Source organism: Felis catus, chromosome A1, assembly GCF_018350175.1.
Source record: "Felis catus isolate Fca126 chromosome A1, F.catus_Fca126_mat1.0, whole genome shotgun sequence".
Classification (NCBI taxonomy): Eukaryota; Metazoa; Chordata; class Mammalia; order Carnivora; family Felidae; genus Felis; species Felis catus.
Window position 1 is genome coordinate 90,917,900 of NC_058368.1, and position 24,104 is coordinate 90,942,003.

At 50.0% G+C, this 24,104-nt stretch overlaps 1 protein-coding gene across 1 annotated transcript in view; it reads left to right on the plus strand.

Moving 5' to 3' along the window:
- The window catches only part of ADAMTS2 (ADAM metallopeptidase with thrombospondin type 1 motif 2), a 245,145-nt gene that overhangs the window by 65,657 nt on the left and 155,384 nt on the right, over positions 1 to 24,104 (plus strand). Inside the window, exon 3 of the mRNA XM_023254116.2 lies at positions 12,620 to 12,779. Within this exon, the coding sequence (XP_023109884.2) occupies positions 12,620 to 12,779 (160 nt within the window). The remainder of the gene's footprint in view (positions 1 to 12,619; positions 12,780 to 24,104) is intronic.

The window sequence follows — 24,104 nt, forward strand, 5'->3', positions numbered from 1 at the left end:
CTGTCAGAGTCTAGATCCTTCTGTTTTTGGACCAGCATATTCCTTTCTTTCTATTCTTGATTGTCACCATTGCAACCCTGACAAGCACCTGACAGCCTTGGTACTGGAGGTTGCAAGAATGACAAGATTGAGTGACAGCCTCGGTCCCCCATCACACACGCGTGGGAGCCTGCTGCTTGCTACAGCCTGCGGCTCCCACTGAAGAAGCCAGTGAAGACAGGGGGCTGGGTGCCTTGCTTTCCAGGGAGACCCCAGCTCTGAGAGTGTCAGTGTTTTAAACACTTTAAAATTCAGAGTAACAGGAACACCTGGGTGGCTCAGTCGGTTGGGCATCTGACTTTGGCTCAGGTCACAATCTCATGGTTTGTGAGTTCGAGCCCCACATCAGACTCTGCTGCCACCACAGAGCTCACTTTGGATCCTCTGTTCCTTTCTTTCTCACTGTCCTTCCCCTGCTCCCTCTCTCTCTCTCTCTCAAAAAAAAAAAAAGCATTAAAAAATTAAAAAAATTAAATTAGGGGCACCTGGGTGGCACAGTCAGTTAAGTGTCTGACTCTTTGTCTCGGCTCAGGTCGTGATCTCACAGTTCGTGAGTTCAAGCTGTGCATCAGGCTTTGCGCTAATGGCATGGAGCCCGCTTGGAATTCTGTCTCTCCTTCTCTCTGCCCTGTTCCCACTTTTGTGTGCTCGTGCTCTCTCTCTCAAGATGAATAAGTAAACTTAAAAAAAAATTTTAAAAACCACAAAATTCAAAGTAACAGAGGATATCTGTTAAGTCTTTGGATTCTTATAATTTTTTTTTAACGCCTAATGTCTATTTCTAGTGACTACTTCATCATAAACCAAACAGCAAAGGAACAGCCATAGAAGAAGGAAGGGGTAGGGCAGGCATCTTATAATTCACCAAGTTCTGAGGACCAGCCAGTGGATTTGATGACTGAAGCGCTACCAGGTTCCAGGCCGCTGCAGTAGAGCCCTCCCTGTGATCCTCCCTCCTGGCTAGGTTGTGCAGACGGTCACGGAGTTCAAGAACAGAGTGGGTTTGGGGCAACAGCCAGTGTCGGGGGGCCAGCCCTGCGAAGGGACACCAAGCTGGACAGACACAAGTGGGATCTTGATGGAGTGCCCTTCAGGGACTTCTTTAATATTTATTAAGTGGGGAGAGGAAACAGATTCTTATTAATGAAAATTACATGTAGAAACAGATACACGTGCCCCTGGCAGCAGGAAAATCAAAGTCCTGGGGGGAAAAAAGCTCAGCAAAACGTAGCCCACGTTCTGTACCTTGTTCTCTTGTCAATTTTCTTTTGCAGGTTTCTAGACAGATCATTCCTGGGATGCATACTAAGATGCTTGAAATTCAGGCAATAAAAGAAACCCCTCTTTCTTTCTGAAGAGGCCCCACCAAGCGTGTCCCAGCCAGTGGTGGGGAGGAGTGACCAAATGTTGGTCTCGGGTGGCCATCCACTGGTCCTGGGGTGGCAGTGCTGGTCTTGAGGTGGGCAGTCTGCAGTCTCAGGGTGACCAGATGCTGGTCTGGGGGTGGTCATCCATTGGTCTCACATGGTCAGCCTCTGGATTCTGTGGGGTCATGTGCTGATCTTGGGGCAGGTGTCTGCCTACTCCATTTGTGAGCACTGTCAGTTAGAAGTCTCTGGTTTCACCAGGAAACCTGAGTAACCTGGCATGATGCTTCAGGTTTATCTCAGTGTGCTCTGTGCCCTTGAGATGGGCCCTTGGGAGGGTTCCTGCCAGGCAGCTGGGCCACCTTGGGCCCTGGTCTCCTGACTGTGGCTCAGGACAGCATCAGATTCAGTGCCCTTGGGTCAGCCCAGCAGGAGGCCAGCCAGGGAGGAGAGCCCGACCCTGGCATGTAGGGAGACCCTTAACTCTTCTGAAATCTTTTAGGCCAGAGAGGGCCACTCCTCACCAGGTTGGGTTGTCACATTGGGTCCCTCTAGAATGACCCCAGGGCCATCAGGCTGTGGCATAGATGGTTCCTAGTCTGGGGTGCAGGAGTCCCTCCAGAAGAGGGGGTTGCCTTGCTGTTTGCTGGTGTCTTATTGTCTTGCCCCCTAATTGCCACAATAGGTCTGGTTTGGCCCAGGGTCCCACCTGGGAGATGCTCCCTCCACCTGGGGTCAGGGTCTGATTCCTAGACCCTATGTGTTCCCAGCAGGCTTTCCCACCCTTGGGTCTTAGTTCTCTCATTTGCAAAGCAAGCAGGTGGATGACATCAGTTGGGTCGCAGAGCACCGTCAGCCTGTGCTCCGGTTCTGTGTCCCAGGCTGTATCTGCTCCTGCAGTAACCACGTGATGGGGAGGGATGATCAACTCTGTTTACAGGCAATTCATTGGAGGCTCAGGGAGCCTTAGCACCTTGGCTGAGGTCACCTGGTCAGGCAGAAACAGAGCTGGGAACCCAGAACGCTGACTCTGGACTGCATGGCTAGTTCCCACGTGTACTTGAATGGGTTCTTTGATAAGATGGGTTTGAGACACCAGTCTGCCCCCAAACCACAAACGTGGGAGATGTCAGTGGCACTGTAGAGGAAGGAACTCTTGCTGTTGTCCAGTCACCCACAAGGCAGTTGGAAGGGGATGGCCCATGATGTCCCGCCTTTCCTGTGTCTCAGAGGACATGCCCCACTGTTGTGGGGTCATTTATTCACTCATCCACAAGCATTTGCTCACTCCCTGCCTGGCCTGATGGGACCCTGGGACCCGGGCATGAGTCAGAGTGTAGGGCCTGCAGAGTTCTCACAGGCCTGTCCTCCCCTCACTCCTCCCACAGACTGGTGACCTTGGCACCCTGGTCTTGGCCCCCATAGCTCTGGCTCCTACCCTTCCTTTGCATCTTAGACCCCTTCCCCAGAAGACCGAGATGCTGCAAACCCATGTCTCTGGGGGGTCTGCCGTGCCTGCCTCTCTCCAATCCTGTGCCCTTCAGAGAATGGCCACCCCCATCATCCCACTACCCACTGGGACCCTGTATTCATTTTCTGCAGCTGATGTAACAAATTACTGAGAACAAGAGAAACTTATTCTCTCACAGGTCTGGAGGCCAAGGTCAGGGTGTTGGCAGGGCCACGTTCTCCCTGGAGGCTGGAGAGGAGAATGCGAGGGGACTCCTGGCCAGTGCCAGCTAAGCTGGTGTGTTAGATGGGCAGCCGGAAATGCCAGCTTTTCTGATGTTTTGAGAGAATTTGAAAATCTGGTCATTTATGTGAAATCCTCTGATTCTTAAGTTGGAGCAACTAATTTAAGCTTTTAAGAAGCTCAGAGTGAGGTCACCAAGTTGGCAGAGTAGGGGATTCAGCCTCCATCCCCCAAAGAAGATGAATAATTAGGCAACTATCCACCAACAAAAACATCTCCGGGAAAACTCAGGAGTCCACTTAAACTTCAGCAACACAGTAGAACAAAAACCCTGAGAAAAATGGCACGAGAAGAAAAGGAAGGCAGCTTCATTTTGTCTGTATCACCCCGTCCCCCAGGCTAGTGCTGCTCTGTGCCAAGAGGGAACTTCCCCAGCATGAGTTTCCCACACCGGGAAAGGGAGAGTGGGGTGTGCGACCAGCTTCCCTAGCCTCTCAGCGAACAAAGGACCCACTCTGTGTCACCCCATCCAGAAACCAGTGAAGCTGAGAGGTATAGAGATGGCTAGGAACAAAGAAGAAGGACAAGAATTACCAGCATTAAGAATGACCATGGTTCCCCGTGGTCCACTCCACAAGGGACCTCAGAGTTTTCACGGCTGAAGAAACCAATGGTCAGCACAGCTGCTATGGACCCCTGCAGATTTTTTTAATTGATTTTTTAAAAAGTTTGTTTTTGAGAGAGAGAGAGAGAGAGAGAAAGAGAGAGAAGAGGAAGGGCAGAGAGAAAGGGAGAGAGAGAATCCCAAGCAGGCTCCATGCTGTCAACGTGGAGCCCAGCGCCAGGGCTCGATCCCACAAACTGTGAGATCACGACCTGAGCCAAAATCAAGAGTCGGATGCTTAACCAACTGAGCCACCCAGGTGCCTCTAGAGCCCTGCAGATTTTACCACTGAGTTTTCATCCCACACGCTTTCACACTCACAGACACTAGCTGCTTGAGTCCCTCCTGCTCCCTCTTCCCACACCCTCCCCCCAAGCCTGGGATCTGCATCAGCAGCCTTCCCTGGCCTCTGTGGCTGCACGAGTGCAGAACACCAGCCTAGACCCCTGTGGCTGATCCCCACTGCTGTGTATACACAGGGCTAACCCCTTCAGCTGTACACATGCATACTGCTGACCTGACTCTTGTCACCAACCTCCACTGCCATGTGTGTGCCTGTGGTGAGACCCTGCCACTATGGGAGTGCACAGTGACAGCTAGGTCACTGGTAACTGTTAGTGTGTCTGTGGTTGGCTTTGGTTCTTACTGCTGCTCCTGGCTCTTGTCACAAGTATATATGAAACAAGACCCTGCCACTCCACAGGCACCTGCAGCTGAGCCCCATAGCTGAGTATGTGCATACCACCAGGTCTGGCCACCACCACTGCCTGCCCTCATCCCTAGCCACTAGACCTGAAGGCGCCACTGAAGACCTCAAGAGTGCTTGTAGCCACAGAAGACCCCCATAGTGCTTTCCAGGGACCATGAACTTGTCAATGTTGTGGATTCTAGCATCCTAAGCCAATGAAACATCATGTCTTCCCTACCCACCCTGCCCCCCCCCAGACCCAGAACCACCACACACCCCCTGCAGTTGGTGCCCTGCTTTTGCCCACCAGATCTGGGGGCCAGATGTCAACAGCATGACCCGGTGTGCTCCCACCTGCAGATGAAGGTCTTCCCTTACTGAAGTCAGCTTATAAAGTCTGGAAATGCACAGAAACCTATGCAAGGCTACAGGGATTATGAGGAATCAGAGAAATGAGGCCCCATCAAAGGAACACAGTAAACTTCCAGCAACTGATCCGAAAGAAACGGAGATACATGAATTGCCTGATAAAGAATTCAAAATAATCATTCTAAGTTTCCTCAGAGAGCTTAAGAGAGCTAGGAAAATAACACAAGAACAAAATGAAAAGTTTAACAAAGATAAAACATAAAAAAGAACCAAACAGAAATATTGGGGTTTAAAAACAGAGTGATTGGAGTGCAGAATTCAATAGAGAGTGTCAACATCAGATTGGACCACGTAGAAGAGACAGTGAGGTAGAAGGCAGATCATGTGAAATTATCCAGTCAGAGGAGCAAGAGTATGAAAAGGAATGGAGGAAGGCCATAGAGCTTATGGGTCACTAGTAAGAGACACAATCTATGCATTATTGGAGTTCCAGAAAGAGAAGACAGGGAGAAAGGGGCAGAGAATTTATTTAAAGAAATACCGGCTGAGAACTTCCTAAACCCGGGGAGAGATTTGGAATCCAAGTTCATGAAAATCACCCCCAAATTTCTATCTAGAAAGATCTTCTCCAGGACACATTATAGTAAACCATCTAAAGTCAAAGACAAAGAGATCCTTTCAAATGCAGCAAGAGAAAAAATTTCTCTCTTACCAGAGACCCTCCACCCCATAAAGCTCTCAGTGGATTTCTCAGCAGATACCTTGCTGGCCAGAAAAGATGGGGAGGATATATTCAAGGTGCTGAGAAAAAAAAAAAAAGAAAAACTATCAACAAAGAATACTTTATCTTGCCAAGTTGTCCTTCAGAAATGAAGACATGATAAAGACTTTACCAACCAAACAAAAGCTGAGGAAAGCTCATCACACTAGACCTACTTTACAAGAAATACTGAGGGGTGCCTGGATGGCTTAGTTGGTTAAACATCTGACTCTTGATTTTGGCTCAGGTCATGATCTCATCATTGTGAGTGAGATTGAGCCCTGCGTCTGCACTGTCAGCAAAGAGCCTGCTTGGGATTCTCTCTCCCCCTCACCTGCGCATCCACATGTACATGTGCATGCACATGCTCTCTCTCTCTCTCTCAAATAAATAAACATTAAAAAAAATAAATGCTGAAAGGAGTTCTTCAAGCTGAAACAAAAGGGTGCTAATTAGTAACATAAGAACATGTGAAAAAATATAACACCCCTGTAAAGTATATAATCAAATTCAGAATACTTTAATACTGTAATATGGTGGTTTGTTAACCCCTTAAATCTAATATAAAGGTTAAAGAATGCCAGTATTAAAAATAGCTATAGCTATAATAATTTGTCAATGAATACATGGTATGAAGAGATGTAAATTGTGACATCAGAAACATAAAATGTGGGAGTGGAAAATAAAAGGGAGAGTTTTTGTGTTCAATTGAAATTAAGTTGTTATCCTTGTCTGAGGAAATCGTCAGCATCTTAGAGACTGGAAAGTGTAAGTGCTTTTTGGTGAATGCAGTAACCTAACTTCTTCCCAGCCTGCTGTCCTGGACCTGAGCTGCAGCCTCCAGCCCTGCCATCCCTCCTGCAGACTGGATCCCCCTACAGCCATTTCTGTTCTAATGGAGTGTTGTACAGCCTTTAGCCCATGGGAAATCTTTGTAGTAAGAAACCAAGGACCGGTTTTCCATCCGACATGTGTGAATGCCTTACCCCCCTTTATTCTACATTAAGTCCTAGTTCAGATTCTTTGAGAATGAGCAGGGAAGGGGCAGAGAATCCCAAGCGGACTGTGCTCTGGCAGGTCAGCCCAATGCAGAGGATCATTGAGCTGAAACTGAGAGTCCACATGCTTGACTGACTCAGCCACTCAGGCACCCTAGTCCTATTTTAGCCTTACATCTCCAAATGGTGAAACATTTCAATAAAATAACAATGATTTTGAAAAAAAAAGAAACTAAGATGTTATCAACATTTATTATATCTGTAAGATGAGTAAGCCTCAGAGTAACTGCAAAACAAAAACCTATGGGAGATGCACACAAGATAAAGAGAAGAGAATCAAAGTATACCACTGTAAAAAATCATCAACTCACAAAAGAAGACAGCAAGAGAGGAAGAAAAGAACAAAGGAACTATAAAACAGAAAACAATTAAGATGGCTTTGGTGAGTCTTTAACTATCAGTAATTACTTTAAATGTAAATGGGTTAAATTCTCCAATCAAAAGTCTTAGAGTGACTGAGTGGATTGAAAAAAAAGGAAGACCCAACTATATGCTGCCTACGAGAGACTTACTTCAGCTTTAAGGACACACTTAGCCTTAAAGTGGAAGGATGATAAAAGATATTCCATGAAAATGAAAACAGAACAGAGCAGGGGTAGCTATACTTATAATAGATAAAATAGAGTTAAGTCAAAAACTGTAACAAGAGAAAAAGAAGGTCATTATACAGTTGTAAAGTGGTCATCAAGAGAATATAAGAAGTATAAATGTATATATACACTCAACATCAGAGCACCTAAATGTAATAAATCAAATACTAATAGATCCGAAGGGAGAGATAGACAACAATACAATAATAGTAGTCCCACTTTCAATAGTGGATAGATCATTCAGACAGAAAATCAATAAGGAAACATTGGACTTGAACCATACTTTAGACCAAATGGACTTAATATGTATACAGAACATTCCATCCAATAACAGCAGAATACATATTCTTCTTGAGTGCACATGGAACAATCTCCAGGACAGATGACATGTTAGGGTGGAGAACAAATCTTAGCAAATGTAAATCATACCAAGTAACTTTTCTGATTACAGTGGTATGAAACTAGAAATCAACAACAGGAGGAAAACTGGAAAATTCACAAATATGCAGAAACTAAACAACACATTCTTGAACAACCAGTGGGTCGGAGAAGAAATCAAAAAGGAAATAAGGAAAGTATCTTGAAACAAACAAAAATGGAAACACAACATACCAGAACTTATGTGATACTGCAAAAGCAGTTCTAAGAAGGAAGTTTATTTTATTTTTGTTTTTTGTTTTTTGTTTTTTGTTTTTTTTCAATATATGAAGTTTATTGTCAAATTGGTTTCCATACAACACCCAGTGCTCATCCCAAAAGGTGGCCTCCTCAATACCCATCACCCACCCTCCCCTCCCTCCCACCCCCCATCAACCCTCAGTTTGTTCTCAGTTTTTAAGAGTCTCTTATGCTTTGGTTCTCTTCCACTCTAACTTCTTTTTTTTTCCTTAAGGAGGAAGTTTATAGTGATAAATACCTACAATAAAAAAGATTTCAAATAAACAGCCTAACTTTACACCTCAAGGAACTTGGAAAAGAAAAACAAACTAAGCCCAGAGTTAGCTGAAGGAAGGAGATAACAAAGATCATTTCAGGACTAAATGAAGTAGAGAATAGAAAAACAATAAAAAGGTGAACAAAACCAAATAAAGATGTAAATAAAATTTAAAAAGATATTATAACCAATATCACAGAAATATGAAGGATCATAAGAGAATACTATGAACAAGTATACAACAACATATTAGACAACCTTGAAGAAGTGGATACATTCCTAGAATCATATAATCTACCAAGACTGAATTAGGAAGAAATAGAAAGTCTAAACAGACCAGTAATGAGAAGGAGATTGGACCCATAATCAAAAATATTTCTAAACAAAGAAAAGCCCCAGAGTAGATGATTTCACAACTAAATTCTGCCAAACATTTCAAGATGAACTAATGCCAATCCTTCTCAAACTCTTCCAAAAAATTGTGGAGGAAAGAACACTCCCAAACTCATTTTATAATGCCCAAACCAGAAAAGGATGCTACAAGAAAAGAAAACTATAGGCCAATATCCCAGGTGAACATAGATGCAAAAATTCTCAACAAAATACTAGCAAACCAAATTCAATAGCACATTAAAAGGATCATGCATATTATCAGGTAGGATTTATCCCTGGGATGCAAGGTTGTTTCAACATATGCAAATCAATAAATGTGATACACCAGCTTAACAGAATGAAAAACAAAATTCATATGATCATTCCAATAGATGCAGAGGAAGCATTAGACAAAATTCAACTTCCTTTCATGATAAAACTCTCAACAAATTGGGTGTAGAAGGAACATAGCTCAACATAATAAAGGTTGTATGTGACAAACCCACAGCTATTATCATACTCAATAGTGAAATGTTAAATGCTTTCCTGCTAAGATCATGAACAAGACAAGGATGCCCACTCTCACCACTCCAGTTCAACTTAGTACTGGAACAATTTTTTTAAGCTTATTATTTAGTAATCTCTAATTGAACTGGGATTTGAACTGCTGACCTCAGGAACAAGAATTGTATGCTCTTCTAACTGAGCCAGCCAGGTGCCCCAGTAGTGAGACTTCTAACCAGAATAGTCAGGCAAGATAAAGAAATAAAAGGCATCCAAATAGGAAGGGAAGAAGTAAAATTGTCTCTATTTTCTGGTTACATGATCTTATATACAGAAAATCCTAAAGACTCCATCAGAAAACTGTTAGAATTAATCAAATTGATTAAAGTTTCAGGATACAAAAATCAACATACAAAAATCAATTACATTTCTATATGAGAACAGTGAGCTATCTGACAAAGGAAGAAAACAATCTCATTTACAATCACATCTAAACACAACATCATATCACCCAAGGAAGTGAAAGATCTACACACACACACACACACACACACACACACACACACACACACACAATGATATTGATGAAGGAAACTGAAGAAGATACAAATAAATGGGAAGATATACTTTGTTCATGGATCAGAAGAGTTAATGATGTTAAAATGTCCATACTACACAGAGCCATGTCTAGATTCAATGGAATCTCTATCAAAATTCCAAATTCTAATAGAAAACCAATCCTAAAATTTATATGGAACCACCAAAGACCCCAAATAGCCAAACAAAAAATGGTGGAGGCATTATTCTGATTCCAAACTGCATTTCAAAGCTATAGTAATCAAAACAGTATGATACTGGCACATAGACAAATAGAACAGAATTGAGGGTCCAGAAATAATTCCACACATAACACAGTGAGTTTATATTTGGCCAAGGAGCCAAGAATACTCAATGGGGAAAGATAATCTCCTCAATAAATAGTGTTGGATAATAACATGCCAAAGAATGAAATTGGACCCCTGTCCTACACCACTCACAAAAATTAACTCGAAACTGATTAAAGACTTCAACATAAAATCATAAAACTTGAAGAAAATATAGGAAAAAACTTCTTGACATTGGTCTTGGCAATGATTTTTTGGATATGACACCAACAGCATAAACAACAAAACCAAAAATCAGTAAGTGGTACTACATCAAACTAAAAAGCTTTTGCACAGCAAAGGAAACCATCAACAAAATGAAAAGCCAACCTGTGGAATAAGAGAAAATATTGCAAAGCAGCATGTATCAGATAAGAGGTTAATATCCAAATACATACAGAAGTTATACAACTCAAAGCAGAAAAAAAATATGATTAAAAAAATAGACAAAGGGCTTGCATTAGACATTTTTTTTCACAGAAGACGTACAGATGGTCAATAAATACATAAAAGGTGCTCAGCCTCAGGGAAATGCAAATCAAGGCCAACCATGTTGCATAACATCTGTTAGAATTGTTATCAAAAATATGAAATAACAAGTGTTGGTGAGGATGTGGAGACAGGGAGCCCTTCTGCACTGTGGGTAGGAATGTGAGCTGGTTCTGTCACTATGTCACTATGGAGATTCCTCAAAAAATTAAAAATAGAACTACTGTATGATCTAGAAGTCCCACTTGTGTGTATATATAGAGAGGAAATGCCAACAGAATATTGAAGTGATATCTGCACTCCTATATCCATTGTGTCATTATTCATAGGCAAGAAAGCAACCTAAATGTCCATCTGTAGATGGCAGGTTGATAAATGTTTGTATATACAATGGAATATTATTCAGCCTTTATAAAGAAGGATGTCCTGCTGTTTGTGACAACATGGATGAAACTGGATACTATGCTAAGTGAAATAAGCTAGACACAGAAAGACAAATGCAACCTAAAATATTCAAACTTAGGGCACCTGGGGTGTCTCAGTCAGTTGGGCATCTGACTCTTGATTTCAGCTCAGATCATGATTTCATGGTTCATGAGATTAAGCCCCGTGTCAGGTTCTATGCTGACAGTGTGGAGCCTGCTTCAGATTCTCTCTCTCCCTCTGCCTCTCCCCTGCTCATGTTTGCTCTCAAAATAAATAAACTTAAAAAAAATAAAATAAAATACTCAGACTTATAACAGTGGAGTAGAATGGTGGTTGCCGGAGGCTGAAGGGAGGGGAAAATGGGAGGTGATGGTACAAAATTTTAGTTATGCAAGATAAGTTTTGGAGATCTATTATATAGCACAGTGCCTGTAGCTAACAATATTCTATCATATACTTACAATTTGCTAAGAGGGTCAAATATCATATGAAGTGTTCTTACCATGAGAAAATGATAATAATAAAGGGGGTGGGAAGATAACTTGAAGGTGATGGATATGTTTATGCCCTTGATGGTGGTGGTTTCATGAGTGATACTTATTCCCAAACTCATTGAGTTGTATACATTAACTGTACACATCTTTTCACATGCCAATCATATTTCAGTAAAATGGTTTTAAAAAACCCACCCAGAACCCTGAATGGGTCATAAATGTGTGATCTAAAGGAAATGTATCTGCAGGTTGACACAGTGGGGCCCCCCAGTGTGAGACCACCAGTTTATGGATAATAGATTGAAAATCAAAAGCATGGAAGTTGGACGGATGGCCAAAGGGAGGGTAGGGCCCTGTGCCTGCAGTTGGGGGATCTGAACGAGGTGCTGAAGGAAGAAGGGGAGTTTGCCAGATGGCCAAGGTGAGAAGGCCTAGCTGTGAGTGCTGTATTGGAAGGAGGGGCTGTCCCGGCCACTGGTGTGAGGTGTGCGAGTTAGGGACTGGGGGTGGGGGTGGGGGGCAGTGGGAAGCTGAGAGTTTTGGATGCCACAGTACAGAGCAGCCTGAATCCTGACAGGGACAGGGGTCCAGGGACGGCTTTCCAGCACGGGGAGGGGGGAGGCGGCTACAGCCCGTCTTGGGGGAGACAGCAGTCCAGTTGCTGCGGAGTCTGGGCCGGTGACTGATGTAGGTATAGGTAGGGGTAGACGGTGGGGGATGGGGACCGTGGCCAGCCTCAGAGCTGCATGCTGTGTCCGTGGCTTGCACCGCTGGGCAGCGTGCACTGTGGTCAGCGTGTGTTTCACAAGGGAAGATGGAATAGTCCAGTTTTGAGACCCGAATTCTCATCATTTTGAGGGTCGGATTCAGAACTTTTGAAAATACTGTTTTGGTCCAGCTGGCCATGTCTGCAGCAGATGTAGTCCCCAGTTGACAGTTTTGGCCTTTGTCTTGGATTTTGGGCTTCTGGGGGGAGGGCGTGGGGGTGACTCAGACTCATGCAGACTCACCACCCTCCAGGGCTCTGGCCTCAGTGACTAGAAGTGGAGGCTCTGGGCAGATGAGACTTCTGGGGTCACGTGTGTGTGCCCCCACCCCGGCCTGGGGTTCAAGCCTGACACCTAGCTGGGGTGCTGGGCAGGGTCCCTCTGGTCCTATCAGTCTGGTGGGAGGTTCTTCCCTCTGGGACCCCTCCTTGGTCTGTCTGCTGTGCTCTGGGAATTTGAACCATTTCATTTTTGCCCCACAGGCTGGCCTGATCCGTATGGAAGAGGAGGAGTTCTTCATCGAGCCCTTGGAGAAGGGGCTGGCAGCTGAGGAGGCTGAGCAGGGCCGTGTGCATGTGGTGTATCGCCGGCCACCCACTCCCAGATCCCCTACTCTGGGGGGGCCACAGGCCCTGGACACAGGTAAGGCTGCTTGGTAAGCCCTGGTTGTGTCCCCGGGGACCCAGGCACCCCTTCTGCAGGCCTGGTCCCAGGCTGAGCGTGAGCTCTGCTCTCACTGACCACATGGCATGGTGGGAGTACTGGGGTGCTGGGCGGGGGGCTCTGCTGTGGCTGCACATGGGCCACAACCAGCAAGTGTCAGGGAGCCGGGGAAGCACAAACTAGGCCTGCACTTGGGCCCGAGTTCAGTGCCCATGTCTGAGCCTGTTTCTCTGAAGAAGATATCTGCTGGCCCCAGACAGCCTCTCCTTCCTTCTGTGTGGTCCACTTTCCCTGCAATGATGATTGACTGCCCCTTCCAGGCCACTCCCAGAGAAGGGTCCTGAGCTCTCTTTAGGCCCCATTTGGACCTTGCTTCCTCTGGTAGATAGCCAGATGCCGCGAGGGGAGGGGAGGGCATGACGAAGACCCCAGAAGTGCTCCCAGCAGCTTCAGCAGCCTGTACACAGACTCAGATCATTTTTTTTTCTTTCTTTTTCAACTTGGAACCAAGGTGCTCTCTGGGCCCAGGAGCATGGAAGGAGCTTCTGGATGGGCATGGTGACAGCTGCTGGCTGTAGCCCCTCAGACCCTTCAAGGAGTCTTGGCCTACCTCCAGCCCAAACCTCCCCTCTCTTCTTGGGATCTTGGGTACTGGGTTGCAGCAAGGCCAGGTTGGGGTCTGACCATGGTCCTAGCAGGCCTCACGGTCCTCAGGCCCCCAGGGACCAGATAAGGCTGCCTTGCCTGTGCCTAGGCTAGGCTCAGCCCCCAGCCTCTGGTCCTGATGGACCCCTGGCTGCAGATGGTCAGGGCAGCTGGGCCTTAGGTCAGGCTCATCTGCATGTGTACAGAGAGCCCCGAAGGCCCCGCTGGGCCAGCCCATCCATGCTGTGATTTGCCGAGACACCCCCATCACCCGAAGCCGCCCAGGCTCATTTATTTCAGGTCTCTCTGACTGCCCAGCTTGACAGATAAATTGGGCGCAGGCTGGCAAGGCACCATTCTAATTTCAAGGAGTGGCAACAGATACCTTTGCAAAGCAATTGTTCCGTCAGGAAGCTCAGCGCTCTCTGGAGCTGATCAATACTTTGGGCGGACCCTTTTTCCCAGGTGATGAATTGCTGTCTGCCATGCCTTCTTCAGGCTCAGCCTTCCTGCCTCTTTCCTACCCATGGGCTTCTCCGCAGGGGGAGGAATGGAGAATGACCCCAGAGCGTGAGCATAAGAGTGAAAATAGGGCAGGCGAAATGCCCCGGATCAGGGATAAGGGACTATACTGGCCAGCTGTCCTTGGGCAAGTTTGGGCCTCTCTCTGTCCAGTGGGATCAGAAGGGCCTGTGTCTCAGAGAGCTGAAGGCTTTCGTCTTGATGCTTCTGGGCTCTGCTCAGTCTAGGTGAGGTAGAGCCTGCAAAGAGGGGCTGTCAGGTGCTCTGGGCTTGCTCCAATTCCAGATTCCATGTGGTGCCTATCTCCTGAATGTGGCAGCCTTCCCCCTTGGCCTTGCAGGCTTTGCCTTATTTTCTGGGCTTCTGTTGGTCTTTTGGTACCTTCTGTTAAATCCGTCCTCCCTTCCCGCCACCTATTGTTAGAACTCAGGATGCAGGAAAGGAATTTCAAACTACAAACAAACCTAGAAACCAGTGGCCTTAGAAGATGCTGGGAAAAGCTGGCTTCATGGGTTGGAGGCTGAGATTGTGCTAGAAGGTGGTAGGGTGTGGTGAAGGTATTCCAGCCTGGACCTTAGACCTCAGGCCTGGGCTTTGGGCGTGTAGGCTCCAGGCTGTGGGGCTGTGGGTGGTTGGTCCAGGCCACAGGCCCGGGGTCTGGGGCCAAGTCCCCTTTCAGTCATGTCCATGCCCAGTGTCAGCACGACCCTGTGCGGGTGACTTGGTCCACCCACACAGTGAGAGTACATTTCTCACCGGATGTGCCTGATTGTTCCCACTCACTCAGGACTGAGGCCCACTCACTGGCTGGAGGGGGTCCAGACGCAAGTTATGCTGGGGCTGGGCTGAGGGCCCACGGTGAACTTAGACAGTCCAGCTTTCCATTAGCCTGGGCCTTGTCCAGGCCCATAGTGTGTGTGTGCGCGCGTGTGTGTAAGCCAGGGGATCCTTTCTTCTAGTGAATTCTGATGGGGACTCTGATATATCAGTGTGGCTGTGGCTGAAATAAGCAGGAGGTGCTGACTTGAGGCTTCCCCCCCACCTCCCTACCCTCTCCCAAGGCAACTTCCGGAAGCAGGTTTGAAGCTCCCATGATGGGCCATGCATATGATAGGTTCTCTGGGGAAGGGAAAATACCTGTTCTGGGTCTTCCAGTCTGGTGTGTGTGTGGGGGGGGTGGTGGCATCTGACTGGGTGTGGGGTTGGGGGTAGGGGTGCCTATTGGGGGTGGGTAGGTGTGTCCCACACAGCCCTTCCCGGGTGCTAAGACACACTGTCCTGTTTTCTCTGAGCACCTAACAGCCTTCCTGGAGTGCTCTCAGGAGGTCACCCAGCCTCAGAGAATTGTTATCACGAATAGTCTCCATCATCTGAGGTCAGTTGCTGGGCTGCAGACTACCCAGGGAAGAAGGATGGAAAGTGAAGGTGTTCACGTGTCTTGCCAGACTCAGGCCAGGGTCTGGCATGTGCTCAGAGCAGCTTAGCATATAATAGTGTTGCTCTTGGTCCCTGGAAGAGGGTATTAGGGTGAACAAAAGCTTGAGAGAGAGGAGGGGGGACCTTTTCTCTCCTGATTGCCCTACATACGTTGCAGAAGTGTTTCTGCTCAGCCCTGCTGGACCCAGGAGCCCAGAAGGGGCAGGAGGGCAGAGCTGAGGCCAGGGGGCCAGGGCGGCCTTTTGGGGACAGGTGGCGGAGGCATTTCCAGGCCTCCTCTGTGCCAGGCCTCACTCGGGTGCACCTGGCCTCATTCTCTGTCCCTGCCCTGAGCCAGCCCTGTGTCTGGGAGAGTATGTTGCTGGAGGGACTATATAACATCAGCTTTTTTGGTTTTTGTGAGCCTGTACGGGTGTGTGCATGCACTTTTGCACTTAGGCACATACGTGGATGGGGTCCCACTCTGAGTTCCGGGCCTACACCTGAGCCCTGCCCTGACTGCCATCTGTCAACTCTGTCTGGGGCTGTGGAGGGGGAGCCAGGGCCAGCGGGTGTGGGAAGAGGAGCCCCAGTCTGGGCCGGAAGCCCTGCCTAGTACTTGAGCCGGTGACCCTGGCACGTCACTCCCTCCTACTCTCTGGCTACCGCGACATACTGCCGCCAACTGGGTCGCTTAAAACAGCTGCAGTGCGTTATCCTCTCCCAGTTCTGGAAGGCGCAAGTCCGACAGGAGTTTCGTCTCTGGGCAGAAACCAAGTGTCCGCAGGGCCATGCTCCTTCTGGAGGCTGCGGGGCGATCTGCTCCTGGTCTCGTCCAGCTTCTGGTGGCTGCTGGGGTCCCTTGGCTTGTGGCCACATCACTCCAGTCTCTGCCTCTTGGTCACACTGCCTCTTCCCCTTCTGTGTGTGTGTTTAGTCTCCCTCTGCCTCCCTCTGGTAAGAGTGCATGTGATTGCATTAAGGGGCCCATCCAGATGATCCAGAAGGGTCTCCCCCATCTCAAGGTCTGTCATCTAATCACATCTGCAAAGTCCCTTTTTGTCATATAAGGTAACATTCACAGGTCCTAGGAATCTTGGGGGCCACCAGTCAGCTTACAGAGGAAGTGAACCAGCCCTGTCGAGCAGGGCCATCTGTGCAGTGAATGGGATGCCCATCCTTAGAGGAGCAGGCACCCCTCGCTTCTTCTTGGGGCACAGTGCTCAGGCACAGCTCAGGCAGGGCCATTTACCTCTGCCTCCGCCAGACTGTGGGGCCTGGAGAAGCTGGGCCGTTCTGTGGCCAGGCTGGCCCCAAGACCACGTGCACAAAGCTGGCCTTGCCACTGACACTAAGAGCCTAGTTGTCTGTGGGAGGCTGAAGATCCCCACAAGGTGGGAGAGATCCCTGGGTCATGAGCTGGGCATGTGGTCTCTCCGTCAGGCACATGGTGCCATTAGCAGAAAGCCCTGCCATCCCAAGACACAAGGCCAACAGGACCCAGCGGACAGTGTCAGTGAGGACAGTGGCAGAGGGTAAGAAAAACAGCAACACCCATCCTTGGCCTGACTTTCATTTCCCTCCTTTTGATATAAATGATCGACACAGGGGTGCCTGGGTGGCTCAGTCGGTTAAGTGTCCAACTTGGGCTCAGGTCATGATCTCATAGTTCACGGGTTTGAGCACCACATCGGGCTCTGTGCTGACAGCTTGGAGCCTGGAACCTGCTTCCTATTTTGTGTCTCCCTCTGTCTCTGCCCCTCCCCTGCTCACACTCTGTCTCTCTCTCAAAAATAAACATGAAATAAGTTAAAAAAAAACAAGCAATGACTGACACAGAGAATTATGTCTCTACTAAAAGGCAAACAGTAGCGTGAATGTGGTGGCATGTGGCATCCAGCCATGGCCTCGTCGTGGGCACAGAGCTGACCGGAGGCCTCGTCCACAGGGGTAGCCCCTGCTTAGCTCCCCTGAGCATGACCTGGTGGAAGTGTGGCCCTGGGACAGTGATCCTCTTACTGTCAAGAGAATCCAGACATCAGAACTTTCATGTGAACTCTCATGATTTAAAAATATTGCTTCAAATTTCTAAAAAGCTCCGTATGAGCCAAATAGGACATGGCCTCCATTGGCCACCTGTGCTTATGAGATGCAGAGACGGAAGTGTCCTCTGTGCTTCTGTGGGGGGTGCTCTGCTAGGCCCCCTGCAGTCCCGGCACATGCCCTCAGGATGGAGGAGGGGCTTCATGCCCCTGCTAGGTGGGTGGTCTCTGTCCCACAGAACTGCCCATGGGCCACTGTGTCCTCCTGCCTGCTTTGCTCTAAGTCTTGGCTGAAGGAAGAGAAGTCAGACAGCTCAGTGCTCGTGACCTTGGCTGTTGCCTCCTCGGAAGCAGCCCGTGCCAAGCCTCTGCCCACTGCTGTCAGGCTGCGGCATCCTCCCTGGCGGGCAGAGGAGGCATGCCGCCCTCGGGAGCGTTCTGCCCTCCTGCTGCCAAGGAAAGCCAGCGAGAGAGCACGGACAGGGTGCTGGCACTGTGTGCTCCTCCTAGTGGCTCCTCCACGTGGCCAGCCTGCAATCTCCATCCAGTGGCCCACAGTTGTTCCTCTGCTGACCCGCTGCGTATCTCCATCCATCACGGGACATTGCCTTAAGCAAGGTAGGAGTTTCCCAGGCCTCTGAGGAGTAGGGAAGGGGCTGCCTCAGGAGTGAAGCTGGAGGTAGGAGTGCAGGGCCAGGAGCCGGGGCGCCAGGCTGATGCTACGAACTGGCAGGGTCTGCAGCCTGGAATGTTCCAGAGCATGGATGGCTTCCTGCAGGCAGTGGGAGGCCTCAGTAGGAAAGGAGTCTGAGATAGTTCTGTGTCACAGCCAGCCATCTGTGGTCCAGGTTGGAGGCAGGGAGTCCAGAGTGGGGTGCAACGGAGAGAGAGTGGAGTCCTGTCAGGACAGGCCATGGATGGGAGGTGGGCAAGGCTCCACTCAATAGTAGGTAGATGACCAGGCCAATCTCGGTGATGCAGTGAGTGTGAGGCATAAGGGAGAGGCTGAGGCCTGAAGGGGGTGTGGAGGGGGCCGCTAACTTGTTGGAGGCCAGATCGGGGAGGCTTTCCTCTCTGCGGTCTGTTTCCAGAGACACATTACCACAAGCTTGGTAGCTTAAAACAATACAGGTTTATTGTCTTACAGTTGTGGAGGCCAAAAATCCAAAATAGATCTTAAGGGGCTAAAACTAAGATGTCCATAAGGTTGGTTCCCTCTGGAGCATCAATGAGGAGAATCCTTTCCTAGCCTTTCCCAGCTTCTAATGTCCACCGGCATCCTTGGCTGGTGGGCACATCACTCTGGTCTCTGCTCCCTTGGTCACCGATTCCTCTTCTGTAGTCAGGTCTCCCTGACACTTGTGATTACATTTGTCCCATTGGGGTAATCCTACCCATTTCAGGAGCCTTAATGTGATTAAGTTAAGGGTAAGTTGAGTCCTGCTAACCATATAAGATAACACTTACAGGGTCTGTGGATTAGGCTGTGGACATTCCGGGGCCATGATTCAGCCTCCATGGTATCTAAATGTTAACGCCTGAGGTTCTGTCGGAGTGGGGAGAGAGGCCCTTGCCTGGCTTTGCACCCTGAACCCCAGGCCTGGCTGGTGTCTGGTGGCTTCTGTCTGTGTCCCCAACCTAGGCATCCCTGAGCCTCTTGCTGAAGCCCCACAGCCGGGTCTGGCCCTCATGGGTGGAGACCTGGGGGCTCTCATACCAGACTTGGCTTCATGCCCTGCCCAGCCAGCTCAGAGTTGCAGCTGAAAGCCTAGGGGCCTCCGAGCTTGATTCCCAGGGACCCTCATCTTCCCCTCCTCATTCCACCCCCCGGGGCTGTATCTGCAGTTCAGGGACCAGAGGAAACCCAAGGCAGTTGGCCTGGCTCCTGGAGGCATGTTTCAGAGTTGAGCGCACCCTTGGCAACGACCTCAGTGCTCCTGCTGCTCTGCGGCCAGCCCCCCTGGACGGCTGCAGGAGATGCCAGCGTGGTGATGTGGCTTCACGCCCGAGGGGTGGGCTGGGGTGGGCGCTGGGACAGCCAGGGCTGCACATTCTTGAGGCCTGGATATTTGTCTGGGGTCAAACTTAGAAGAGCGCCCCAGAGCTGTCGGCAAGCAGGGGCTGTGCTTGTTCCCCAGGCTCTACACACGGGGGCCCTGGCCAGTGGTGGGTTATGCAGTGGAGATTTGCTAGGTGTGGCCCTCGAGACACAGTGTGACTGGCACTCTGCCTGGGTGCCGTGGACAGCCCACGTGCTCAGCTGCTTTCCTCAGACATAAATTGAGCAGTCTCTGTGTCTCGGGCCTGCTCTCCTCCCTCCTTCCCTCCTCCTGAGTTTGTGTGGAATTTTGTCCAGGGGTGGAGCCAGCCAAGTGATCGTGGCCCAGGAGAGATCTGATCTTTGCCGGAGCACCATGAACGATGATGAATGCGACTTGGAGATGGAGGCTTGGCCCTGGCCTGGGGGTGGCCCCAGCTCAGGTGCAAGAGACAGTTCTCAGAGACAGGCCAGTGGTTCTCACAAGAGCCAGGCAGTTTGGTGTAGAAGTCGAGTGTATCCACCTCATCTGTGAAATGGGTGCAATGGCACAGGGCGCATGGCACTTAAACAGCTTTGGCACGGCACCTGCTCCATCTTTGCTGTTACCCATTATTCCGATTCAGGCTGTTTGCTCAGGCTCTGCAGGTCCTCTGCCCTCACTGCCCCTTCTCCGTGGCTCTCTCTTCCACAGACACAATCAACTGCTGCTCCTTCTTTTCTTCCTTTATATTTGTATTGCGAATGTCCCCCAGAGAGGTAACCACGCCTGGTTTCCAGATAACACGCTGCTGGGGAGTTGAAGCTGTGTCTGCTCCAGGCGCGTCTGGAGTTTAATTAGTAAGAGCAGTGTGTCTGGGTGCCGCGTTGGCCGTGGGCTCCACATGGCCTGCTCTTTGCGGGTTCCTCAGCACAGCAGACTGGGATGTTTCTGGGAGAGACGTGATGTCTCCAGGGGCAACTTAACACGTCTGTGGCGTTTGTGCTTTAGATGTGCCAGCCGGCCTGCCTGGGGTGGGAACAGCTGGGCCTGAGTCTCCATGGGGACCCTGGTGAGCCTCTCTGCACACCTCAGGTACCCCCATGGGATGACTGCGAAGGAGGCATGGGCTCCTGTGTGCTGTGTCCACACAACGAGGGGCAGAGGGCAGGGTCCTAGGACATGGACCTCTTGGGGACGTGGAGGGGCCCAATGGCAAGTGAGAAGTGCTGGGTCCTAGCATCTGGGATATTGGGCTGCAGAGACAGCTCCAGGGGTGCCCAAATGGGACAGGAGGCCCTTCCCCAGAAGAAGAAACTGGGTTTGAACCCAGGGTCTGAACTCTGAGGATTTGTACAAGGTGGAGGCCCCTAATCCCAGGCCCTGTTTCCTCTCAGAAATCTCTGCAGGGCTGTAGACACTTCAGCTAGCTCCATGCCTGAAGTGTTTTCTAGAAAAATTTCCAATTTTCCTTGACCCATTTCTCTTTGAAATTAATATTAAGCAGCACTGTGCACTTGGCCCTGAAGGAACTCTGAGCTGCGAAAAGGTCACACGATTAGATGGAAATGTTGCTGTCTGGCTCTCTCCCCCTCTCATGCTCAGGCTCCCCTCTCTCACTCTGTCTCCCCTCCTTTCTTGCACATGCACGCTTGCTCACACATGTTTGGAATTCGGGCCAGCTTCTGGGGCTGGAGCTGGGGTGTCTCTCCCAGAGCTTCTGACTTGGCTCCCTCTGTCTGGACTCAGTCTTGGGGTGTGGGCTTCATCCCATGATGTGCAGCTGGAGCACCTCCTGGGGGGATGTCCAGGCAAAGTGAGGGGTACACCTGGGACGAGGTCAGGGCTCAGGTGAGAGGTTGCACAGGATTCAGGGCCAGGGCCAGGAGGGGAACATGGCCTTGAAGCGGGGCCTGCCCAAGGAGGTGGATGGCACCGACCTGGGCTGGGGATGGACCAGGTACCTGGTGATGCTCCCCAGGCACAGGGGGAGCAGTGGGAATGACAGTTGTACTCCTGAAATGACAGACTCCTGAGATGGGACACTGAGGCTTAGAAGGGGCACCTTTGTTCTCTCATTCATTCATTCATTCATTCACTCAAGACATTCTTACTGTGCACCCACCTTGTTTCTGGGCCTGGATTGGGTGCTGGGGATATATCAGGGGATAAGCCAAAGGAAGTCCCTGCTCTTTCAGAGCTCACCAGCCCGCAGGGGACACACAGGGAGCAGAGGGGTAAATCATCCAATGGAGTAAAATCCAAGAGTAGGGTAGCGTGACAGAGGGGGGGTAAGGGAGGGAGCTACTTCAGGTGGGAGGCGAGGCAAACCTGGCTGGTGGGAAGGCCTGCCCCAGGAGGACTGCTCCAGACAGAGGGGATAGCAGATGCAGAAGCACTGGGTGCTGGGCCTGGGGAAGTGGTGAGGGCTAGGTCTGTGCAGTTTGGGTGCAAGGTGGGCCTTGTTCTCCCAGCTGTGGGAAGCCTTTGGAGGCTCTCAGTGGAGACATTGGGAACAGGGAGGCCTGTGAGGCATCCTGGGTGGTCCCCCCGGCCAGTGACAGATGGTGGGCAGATGGGTTCAGGGTGTGCCTTGAGGTAGAGCTCACGGGACGTGGGTGTAAAGGGAGGGGTCAAGGGCGGCTCCTGGCTCTTGAAAGGCCTGAGGGCCCTGGAAGGTGGTGGATGGTTGTAACCCAGCTGAGGCAGGGATCCTGGAGGAGGAGAGGCAGGTCAGGTGGCCCGGCCAAGTGCAGAAGCCAGAATTGGGGCCCGTCCTCCCGACCTCTGGGCTGCACCCCTTCCACTGCTCCTGGCTGCCCTGGTTCAGATCAGGGAGGTTTCCCGGAACAGATGGTGCCAGCCATAGGCCAAGCCCATTTGGCTTCCAGACTCTGGGGTTGGGGGCGGGGACCCCAGACACAGCCCCACAGGTAGGCAGATTCTGGGTTGTAAAGCTTCTCCTGCTCCTGGGGGCAGAGGCCCTGCTCTGTGGGACAGTGTTGCTGGTCACCGTGTACTGTCCAGGGTCCCCAAGGATGTACATGTGTCCTTGCCTCTCTGACAAGCCACGTTTTTCTTTCCCACTCTGCCACTTTGGGGAGGGGCTCTGGATCTGCTAGGGTGGATGGAAGCTTGTGGGAGTGTTCAGGGCAGGCTGTCATCCAGCTGCTGTTTGAGACAGCAGTAATGCCCCTGCCTTTAGGACAACCTCTCTTGGTATTTGGGTTTGGGGACCTCCTGGCAGGGGGCCTTGGATTCCTCTCCTGTTGCTAACCCTGCTGGCCACAGACTGAGCCAGTCCTGATGCCCTGGAGCCCTGGCTCTGAGCAGCTGTTAAGAAGTACTTGCAGAGTGACTGAAATAATCATGGAGTCCAAGTGCACATGGGGCAGGGCCAGACTGGTTTCCTACTGCAGCTCCCCCCCCCCCCCCCCCCCCCGTCTCCAAATCCTCACCAGCACAGGGGCTTCGGTGACCGATATTTTGCTGATCTGGCAGGGGAAGCAGTGCTGCTCTTTGCTTTTGTTTGTGCTTCTCTGATGGCCAGAGAGGTTGAATGATCTCCCAGAGTGTGATTGCTTTGTGTGTCTCCTCTTCCTGTTTAAGTCCTTTGCGCGTTCACCTCCTGGGGTCTTACATATTGGGATAAGCCCTTTATCTGCTTATCGACTTTCTGTCACGTTTGATACAAGCCTCTCCCCCCAGGCTCTGGCTCCCCTTTTCTTTTCGGTTTTATTTATTTTCATTGCACAAAAGCCGGTCTTTCCAGAGCCCGGTCTGTGAGTGATTCTTCTCCTGTCCCTGGAGCTGTGTTGGTGGCTCAGGGACATGTGTTTATCGAGGCCTATGGGAGGACAGCCTCACCTATGCAGGCATTCACCAGGGCACTGCAGGCACATCATCTCTGGACTCGTGCAAAGACCCCGTGGGCTTGGTTGTGCCCACTTTACGGATGAGGAACCTGAGATAGCCACACAGCTGGTAAGTTGTGAGAGCCACAATTGAAGGCGGGCTGTCAGCCCCCACGTGTGGCAGGGAGGAACAAGCTAGGACCCATGGCTGCCTGGCTTCCTGTGTGGCATCTCCTTTCCACCCTCAGAACTCTGTCCGTCTTTGGGAAGCATGCAGAAACTGAAGCCCAGTGAGGGTGTGAAGAAGTATCTCATGTCACCTGTCTTATTAGCTGCGGGGAGAATTTTCTGCTTGCTGCTGAATTCCTGGCATTGGGTAGAGTGTCTGCCACACAGTTGGCATCTGAATATCTATGAACAGAAAATGAATGTGGCTGCCCTCGAGGCCTGGCCACACGGTCCTCATTCCTAGGGAAGCGGTTGGTCCTGGTAGGTATTTGAGGGCTTGCTACTGAAGCCCAATTTTATTACTGCAACTTATACTCCCTGCGCTGAGGATTCTTGGGTTTGTGCCGGTGGAATGTTGCCGGGGCCAAGGTTGCCCTGGGACGTCAGGTGGCCCTGGGCCTTTGCTGCTGCACTGGGGAGACTAGCTGGGGACAGCAGTGCTCTTCGGGCAGGGGAAGGCCTGCTGCACTGCCCCCAGTGTCCTCTGGCTAGCATTCACTGTGTCATTGTCTTTGAACATGAAGTGCCCTGTGGAAACCATATCCTTTGTTCGCTTACTCATTCAATCCATTCACCAGA